The 8,767-nt window shown below is 66.1% G+C and overlaps 1 protein-coding gene across 1 annotated transcript; it reads right to left on the bottom strand.

The window, feature by feature from the left end:
* Positions 1-259: 259 nt before the first annotated feature.
* Positions 260-8,519, bottom strand: MAF1 (MAF1 negative regulator of RNA polymerase III). Its single transcript, XM_086630833.1, has 8 exons — positions 8,381-8,519; positions 5,603-5,730; positions 4,065-4,193; positions 2,980-3,145; positions 1,897-2,018; positions 1,132-1,251; positions 572-691; positions 260-327 (listed from the first exon to the last, which is right to left on the bottom strand). Exons 2-8 carry the CDS (start codon positions 5,683-5,685, stop codon positions 306-308), a joined length of 762 nt encoding a protein of 253 aa, XP_086486959.1. The 5' UTR covers positions 5,686-5,730; positions 8,381-8,519; the 3' UTR covers positions 260-305.
* Positions 8,520-8,767: the final 248 nt, after the last annotated feature.

Genomic DNA, 8,767 nt, shown 5'->3' with positions numbered 1-8,767 from the left:
GCTTCTCGGAGCTCCCGCAGCGGCTGTCCGGCGAGCCCTGGCACGCGCCGCGGCAGCGCCGGGGGAGAGAGCGGAGCTGGGGCGGCAGCACCGGAGCTCAGGGCAGCGTTTCGGCAGGACGCCGCGGCTGCTGTCAGTCCGTGGCGCCCCGAGATGCCGGGGGGACTCCAGTGTATGTGGCGGGCCGGGCGACGCGGCAGCGGCTGGGCAGGGGAGGGCGGGGGGCAGCCTCGGCGGCGGGACGCGGGTGAGAGGGAGGGTTGGCGCGGCTGCCGGAGCGGGCACCTCGGAGCGGTTCTGGGAACTCACATGCAAATAACTTGCAACCTGTAACCAAGGACATGGGTGTTACGGTTGTGCAGCTGTGCCAGGGCAGGAGGAGGCAGAGCGGGTGGCACAGAGCTGGACTGGCATCGCTCCGAGCCACGCTCCGGAGGTGGCAGAGCAGAAACTCCAGGTCCAGCAGGCCAGGGGCTCTCGGCCCACCGTGCCCACCGGAGCTGAAGCCCATCTGCCCTCGGGAGCCCATGGCTGGCACACCGGGCCGAGCTGGAGCGCCGAGCTCACACACCTGTCCTCCTCGATGCTGCCGCTCTCGGTGTCGCCGGCATCCCGCTTCTCCTCCGCGTCCTCTTCGCCGAGATCCATGTCCAGCTCGTTGCCAGCTTCCGAGCGCGTGTACGCGTACCCGCTGGAGGAGAAAGGGCAGCACCACGTAAGCACCGGCACTCCTCCGTGACGGTGCCATCCAGGAGCTCAGGTCTCTGCCGAGTCCCCTCTGCATCCAACCGCGCCCGCAGCAAGGAGGGGCTGCCAGCCAGCAGTGCCCCACAGGGGTTATGTGCCCCTCCGTGCCCGGGAGCACCAGCCTGGTGCCAGGCGAAGAGATGCCAGCCCTTCCCCGGGAGCCATGGCTTGTCCTTCAGGCTGAAGTGGTGGCACGTGCCTCGGGAGGGACCAGGCTCTGGGTGAGCTCCGCTCTCTCCGGCCAAGCTGGCATGCAGGTAACGGCACCAGCGCAGCGCCGGCAGGGCACGTATCTGCCGTGCCAGGCTCAGGGACCAGCAGGGCCCGAAGATTCCTCCCGGGATTCTTTTTTAGGATGACTCCGGAGACGCCACGCGGCCTGACCTGATGGAGCGACAGGTGAAGAAGACAATGCGCTTCAGCCTCTTGTTGTAGAAGAAGTAGTTGAAGGACCAGAGGCTGCCGTCCTCTCCGAAGGGGTCCGAATCCAGGTCGGGGTTGTAGCTGCCACGGCAAGAGGAGGCATGAGAAACCGCGCCGGACTCTGCTCCCGGTGCTAACTGCGGCATGAGAAACACCGCGCCGGACTCTGCTCCTGGCACGAGAAACCACGCCGGACTCTGCTCCTGGCATGAGAAACCACGCCGGACTCTGCTCCTGGCATGAGAAACCACGCCGGACTCTGCTCCTGGCATGAGAAACCACGCCGGACTCTGCTCCCGGCACTACCCGTGTTGCCACCCCAGCTGCACGTTTTGGGGGAGAAAAGGGGCAGACGGGGCGAGCTCGGAGCCGCTCCGGCAGGCAGAGAGCCAGCGTGCTCCGGGCAGGTGGCACGGGGCAAGCTGGAGCAGGCAGCCAGCCCGCGTGGGCGGCACGAACCACCCCGTGCCCTGGCGAGATCCGGCGTGGCTGCGGCCTGGGGCGCAGATTTCCAGGAGTTCTGCGTGGCAGGGATGGCAGCAGCGGGTCCCTCGCCACGGGCAGGGAGCCGGGAGGCAGCGAACTCCGGTGAGGAGACACCCTGCCCTGCTCCAGCAGTCAGTCCTTGCAGACATGCGGGTGGGCACACCAAAAATCCACCTTTTATCCCAAAATAACTCTGTTTCTCTACAGAGAAGTGCCAGGGGGGAGCGCCAGCCCCGTTACCTGTAGATGTCACACTCGGACAGACAGATCTCTTCGTCCACCGCGTCCCACAGGTGTGGCTTCAGGGCGTTGAAATCTTCCCGGACCGCAGAGAAGAGGCTGCAGTTGACGGCGTTCACCACCTGGAGAGACGGAGCGGGCATGAGAGGAGCCGAGGAGTTCTCCTGCCCTCCTGCCCACCACCTCCCTCCCTCCTCCACGGAGAGATGCCCACCACCTCCCTCCCGTGCTCCACCAGCTCATCCACCCCATCCCTCCTCCACGGAGGGATGCTGGTGCCTGGCAATGCCCACGGAGTAGGAGAAGAGATGGTCGGGCACTGCTGTGCCAGCTCAGGGCCCTGAGGGGGAAGCGAGGAGCCAGGCAGCGGGGAAGGAACGTGGCTGGAGAGGGAAAACCCATCCGAGGATCTCGGGGCACACGTGGCCCATGTCTCTCCCAGCGGAGAGCGCGGTGGCTCCTCCAAACGGAGCAAATCTTCCTGCTCAGAGAGGACGTTTCCTGCTCCATCCTTGAAACGGCAGCCTTCTGCCGGACCCCCAAAGCCAGGAGACAGACAGAGGCTCCGTGCTCGGAGCAGAACCTGGAGGCCCTGCGGTGCCACCGCATCCTGCCACCGGCACCACGGGCACAGGGATGAAAGCACCGGGCAGCAGGCCGGGAAGTCCCCTGCAGGAAGGACTCAAGCCCCCAACGCTTCCCTCTCCCTTCCTCCCTCCAAACACCTGCCCTGGGAAGGGGCAGCCTAACCAAGGCTGGCACGGAAAACGCCGCTCCCGAGAGGCCGTTCCCACGGAAAAGCGCAGAGCAAGGCTGCTGCTGCCGAAGGAAAACGCCTCGGGATGGCTGCTGGAAAAGACACCCCACAAACCTCTTCCTGGGAAGGACTGTGCCATGCCAGGGCTGCCACTGCCGGAGGAGGAGGGCGCCAAGCATGCCCTGGGAATGGCTACCCAGCGCCGCGGGGCTCCCCGGAGAAGCGGGCACTCCCTCACCAGACCCACGCGGCCTTCCCTTCCAGGACGGAGGTGGGCAGCACCGGGGGCAGGAGGTGCCCTGGCGCAGGGCGCTGCGCTCACGTACCCAGTTGAGGCTCGGCTCCCGGCTGAACTCGTGGCTCTTGGCGGCGCTGAAGTCGTAGTCCGGGCGGAAGGACTCGTTCAGCGTCGCGATCAGGTAGAAGAGGGTCTTGCGGCTGCACTTGTCACTCAGGGGTCCCTCCTCCTCGCCGCTCTGGCTTTTACCCAGCCTGAGAGGCAGGAGGGCAGCGTTGGCGGTGTCGCCAGCACAGCCTGGGGCTGGGCACGGTCCGAGCACGAGCCAGCAGGGTGCCCAGGTGGCCAAGGGCATCCCGGCTCCTGTCAGCAACAGTGCGGCCAGCGGGACTGGGAAGGAATCGTCCCCCTGGATGTGGCACTGGGGGGGTCGCTCCTCGGATCCCGTGTCCGGTTTGGGGCCCCCACGCCAAGAAGGACACTGAGGTGCCGGAGCGTGTCCGGAGAAGGGCGACGGAGCCGGGGAAGGGCTGGAGCACACGTGTTCCGAGGAGCGGGGAGGGAACTGGGGGTGTTCAGCCCGGAGAGAGGGGGGTGGGGGGAGCCCTTCTCGTTCTACAACTGCCTGGGGGGGTTGGAGCCGGGTGGGGTTGGGATCTTCTCATCCCAAGTGACGGGACGAGAGGAAACGGCCTCGAGTTGCGCCAGGAGAGGTTTAGGTTGGACATTCCATGGTCCAGGCCAGGTTGGATGGAGCTTGGAGCAACCTGGTGTAGTGGAGGGTGTCCCTGGCCATGGCAGGGGGGTTGGAACTGGGTGGTCTGTGAGGTCCTTTCCCACCCAACCCATTCCATGATTCCATGATATGAGGAGAAATTTCTTCCCCAAAAGGGCTGCCAAGCGCTGGAACAGGCTGCCCGGGGCGGTGGTGGAGTCACCATCCCTGGGGGGATCGAACAGACGTGGCACTGGGGGACAGTGGTAGAGTTGGCATCGTTGGGTTTGCAGTCGGGTTCGATGATTTTAAGGGTCTTTTCCAACCTCAACGATTCCATCACTCCACGAACGAGCAGAGCAGCCAGCCCGGGGCCACAGTCAAAGGCTCCTTCCCTCCAGGAATCCCAATCTCCCACCCGGAGCACGGCAGGCAGACCCCCCCCCCGCCCGCCGTACCTGCTGGGGCTGATCCCCGTGGTCTGCGGAGGCGACAGGGCCTCCAGGACGTGGGGCTGCCCCTCCTGGCAGAACTGCTTGAACATGTGCTTGTCGTCACCGGCCATCTTGCACGAGTAGCTCTCGATCCTGGCGAGACACACGGCACCACGCGTCATGCCAGGCCTGCCCAGCCGCTGGCACCCGGCCAGCAGCACCACAGAGGTGCCCAGCAGCAGCGGTGGGCACTCGGGGCAGGCAGCCAGCACAGCCAAAGGATCCCCTGTCCCCCGGAGCGACCTTCCCCGCATCGTCTGGTCCCACGAACCCGTCTGCTTGCACGGATGTACACGCGTGTGCTTGCATGGAGACACGGATGTTTGCCCCAGGGAGGCACGGAAGGGGCGGGCTGAGCTGAACTGCTCTTCCAGGGACACCAGAGCCGCCCCAGTAAGCCCCTCCCAGTGCAGCCCACCTCGCTGCCAGCACGGGAAGCTTGAGAGAGAGGCGGAAAACACACCTCACCACCGAGGTGACCAGTCCGTGGAAGAGCGGCCGGCCAAACCGATGCCAGGGCCAAAAATAGGTGCACAGCTGGCCAAGGACCAACAGCCGCCCAGCAGGAGCTGTCGCTGCTGCCCTGGGCCAAGAGAGCTGCCAGCTCCGAAGCTGCTGGGCACTAATGCGGGCAGCGTGGCCAGAAAGCACCTGGAAAGCTTTTCTGAGTGACCAGTGGGTCCCACTGCCCAGCTCCAATGGGAGAACAATTGTGGGTGACAAACAGGACACGAGCTGGCACCGTGCACCAGCAGCCCAGAGAGCCACCCGTGCCCTGGGCTGCACCCAGAGCAGCGTGGGCAGCAGGTCAGGGGGGGGATCCTGCCCCTCTGCTCTGCTCTGTGAGACCCCCCTGCAGTGCTGCCTTCAGCTCCGGGGTCCCCAACACAAGAAGGACACGGAGCTGCTGGAGCGGGGCCAGAGGAGGCCACGGAGATGCTCCGAGGGCTGGAGCACCTCTGCTCTGGAGACAGGCTGGGAGAGTTGGGGCTGTTCAGCCTGGAGAAGAGAAGGCTCCGGGGAGACCTTCCAGCACCTCCCAGTGCCTGAAGGGGCTCCAGGAAAGCTGGAGAGGGGCTTTGGACAAGGGTATGGAGTGACAGGACACGGGGGGATGGCTTTGAACTGGAAGAGGGGAGATTTCGATGGGATCTGAGGAAGAAATTCTTCCCTCTGAGGGTGCTGAGGCACTGGCACAGGTTGCCCAGAGAAGCTGTGGCTGCCCCATCCCTGGCAGTGTTCCAGGCCAGGCTGGATGGGGCTTTGGGCAACCTGGTGTAGTGGAGGGTGTCCCTGCCCATGGCAGGGGGGTTGGAACTGGATGGTCTGTGAGGTCCCTTCCCACCCAAACCATTCCAGGATTCCATGAGCAATCTCCCCTCCTCTCCTCTCCAGCCGGATCGGGACAGACCACGGCACCGCTGGACCACCACAACTCCTGAGCTGCTCTGGGTGAAGCGAGGGAAACCAGCCCTGGCGACACAGCAGCTGCCAGCACCCACCTGCCGATGATGTGAGCGTCTCCCGTCTCCACCGTCAGCTGGGAGTTTATTGCTTCGAAACTGGAGTTCTCCAACAGCTTCATGGTCCCGGCTTCCGGAGCGATTCCCTGCTGCGAAGCGTGCGGATCCTGCAAAGCGAGGGATGCTGGCAGCAGGGGGAGAAGGAGCCCCGGCCGCACGGCACGGTGCCGGTGTGGCCAGCCCTGCCAGCACCGCGGACTCCACCATCTCCAGGGTCTTTTCCAGCCTACACAGTTCTGTGCCCAGGAGGAAGTGTACAGGCAGGGCAGCGGGAAAGTCCGGGAGCCCCGGATCGGCACCCACGCTCCTGTCCCATCCCGTCCCACGCACCACGGCCCGAGTTTGGCTGCGTGGGCAAGAGCGAGCTCAGCCACGGCGCTTCCGGCATGCACCATGGGCCAGGGGCCATGCCCACATTGCCCCCACCGACTCTGCCAGCGCTCCGGCAGTGGGCTCTGCCAGGGAGCTCCCAAGCTCCCCTCTTCACTTTTGAAGGTTGTCGGAGCTCTCGGGAAGGGGCGCTGGAGCTCTCAGGCAGCAGCAGCCCCTTGCCAGCCTCCCCGAGGAAGCTCCGTCCCTAATGCTGCCTCGGGCACCATGACGGGGCCGGAGAAGGAACAACTCCAGCCCTTTGGTTTGGGGAATGCAGGTGGGAAGGGGACGCCGCGCACCGGTGACGCTGCCGTGTGACCGCGACATTGGCACCGCAGCAGGGCCAGGGACGCTCTCACCGCGACGCTGCCCACCGGGACCAAACCCGGCGGTGCCGTGGTCAGAGCAGCACCAAAGCAAACACCGTCTCCGCAGCGCGGCTGCCGGACACGTGCAGAACAGCCCGGGCGGAACGGTGCTGGCAAACCCCGCGCCGTGCTCCTGGCACACCGGTCTCCCACATCCCAGAGAGCCGAGAACGGCTCTGCAACCCCCCCCGGCACCACGTGTCGGCTGTGGCAGGCATCGACAGCCCTCCAAGCGGGAAAGGAATTCCCCAGGCATCAGTGAAGGGGAGGGTCCCACCACCCTGGCGTGCTTTGGGGCAGGTCTCCAGTTCCTCCCAGCTTGCCAAAGCACCAACATTTGGTCTGCCAGCCCCTCCAGTCCAGGCCAGTCTCCCACACTGGGTACCCGGAGTGTTTGCCACAAAGCAGCGACCCGGAGCAGAGGCGCTGCTCCGGCAAGGATGCTGCCGTGAGCCGTCAGCTCCTTTGGATGCCAAAACCTCCGCCTTGTTCCGCGGGAAGAGCTCCCGGCGAGCAGGAGCCGCGCAAAGCTCTGCTCCTCGTGCTCTCCTAAAGCTGCCGTCGCCGGAGAAAGGAGGCAGGCACCGCGGAATCCAGAGCTGGCAGCAGCTGAGGAACGGCTCTGGAAGGGGTGCTGGGACATGTGCCAGCCCGCTTCGACCGGAGATTTGGCACCGAGGAGACGGGAAGGACTACCGTGAGCCCTCAGCGAGCACAAGCACAGCCTGCTTCCAAGGATCGCTTCACCCATGGCAGGAATTTTATGGGATACAGGTTTTCTCAGCCCAGCACAGGCGGAGCTGCCGCCTTGGGCGGCGCAACCAAAGCACCGTTAAGCCAAGCCGCGGTCGAAAGGTGTTAACCAAGACATTCCACCGCGCTTCGGCACGGCAGCACCCACCGGCGCCGGGAGACGGCTCCTTCCCGCTCCACGCATCACTGGTGGTGGTGGAGCAGGAAGGAACGTGCTGCCGGCGCTGCCCAGAGCGGGACGAGCTGTCTCTTGGCACCCGTGATGGCAAGGGCAGAGACGCCGGGCTCAGAGCTTTGCCAGCTACGCTGCCCAACACCAGGCAGGAGATTCCCGGTCCCGAGACCACGGCTCGGTCTCCTTCCTCAGCAGGAAACACGGCCGAGGACGCCAATCGGGAACAACCCGAAAGCTTCGGAGGGCGAATTTTGAATTTAAAGCCGCTCAGTCTGAAGGGTTTTGGGCACCACGGGGCTCGCCGCGTGGCTCGGTGGCAGCGGGAGCACACGGCAGCGCCCGCAGAGAGCCGCCCCGCGGAACAGCCGGCGGTGACGAGGCTGACGGTGACCTCGGACGCTGAACCTCGGGAAAGGAAGAACCGAAACGAGCAATTCGGGGTCGGTGAAGCCAGTCTGGGAGCATCAGCCATGTCCTCTCCGGTACCGGCGGGGTCCGGCCCAGGGCTCCTCCCGGGGCGGGGGGAAGAGTCGAACCGGACACCCCCCGTGGTACCCGGCGGGGAGGCGGATGTGCTGGTGGGGATGCACGGAGGGACCCCGGAGGCGGAGGAAGAGGAGGAAGAGGAGGATGAGGAGGAAGAGGAGGAAGAGGAGGAAGAGGAGGAAGAGAAGAGGAGGAAGAGGAGAAGAGGAGGAAGAGGAGAAGAGGAGGAAGAGGAGGGGGATTGAAGGGGAGCTGGCACAGGGAAAACGGAGACAGGCCCGGCCGCTGCCGGGGAGCGGCCCCGCGGCGCCGGAGCGCTCGCAGCCAGCACGGCCCCTTCCCGGAGACCGCCCGCCCTTCCGGATACCGGGGCGGCCCGCGGCCTCGGAGGTGACGGGGCCCGGCAGGCGGGGAACGGCGGCGCCGTCCCGGCGTGCCCCGCGCGGCGAGCAGAGCACCTCCTCAGGGACTACAACTCCCAGCACGCACCGGGGCACCGAGCGCGCCGCGACACTGCGAGCCAGCCGCAATGCACGCTGGGAGCCGTAGTCCGCGCCGGTTCTCCGCGGGGCCGAGAAGGGGCGGCGGGGCAAGCGGGCTTACCGGCGTTTCCTGCTGTCGGTCCCGGCGGGGCCTCCTCGCCGTGACAGCTCCTTCAAGCTCGGGGCGTTTGTAAAGGGAGGCGTCTCCGGGGAAAGCTCAAGGAGGGCGCGTGTGCCTCGGCCGCCGTCCGCCGTCTGGCGCCGGCCCACCGGGCCTCCGCCCACCTCGACATGTCCCCGAGTGCTCGGGACGGAGCGAGCGGCTGAGCGAGACCTGGGCGTCCCCCGGGGCGAGCGAACGAGCCAGCGGCCGACCCTCTCCTCAGGCACCGGACGACAACAAGCGCCGACGCCCCACCCGCGGCCCGTCCGTCCCGAGCGCCGGCTGACAGACTGCTCCTTCCCATTGGCGGGCGAACCTGCCAATCGCCGCAGATCTCCCTCCAAT

Source organism: Tauraco erythrolophus, unplaced genomic scaffold, assembly GCF_009769465.1.
Source record: "Tauraco erythrolophus isolate bTauEry1 unplaced genomic scaffold, bTauEry1.pri scaffold_52_arrow_ctg1, whole genome shotgun sequence".
NCBI classification, from domain to species: Eukaryota; Metazoa; Chordata; class Aves; order Musophagiformes; family Musophagidae; genus Tauraco; species Tauraco erythrolophus.
This window is presented reverse-complemented; position numbering and strand designations above follow the sequence as displayed.

Excerpts from the sequence above, each read along its gene's own strand:
- MAF1 (XM_086630833.1), bottom strand. The coding sequence starts at position 5,685 with ATGAAGCTGTTGGAGAACTCCAGTTTCGAAGCAATAAACTCCCAGCTG. Across the intron at positions 2,019-2,979 it reads GGGAGCCGAGCCTCAACTGG|GTGGTGAACGCCGTCAACTG; the intron begins GTACGTGAGCGC and ends CCGTCTCTCCAG. Across the intron at positions 692-1,131 it reads TTCACCTGTCGCTCCATCAG|CGGGTACGCGTACACGCGCT; the intron begins GTCAGGCCGCGT and ends TTTCTCCTCCAG.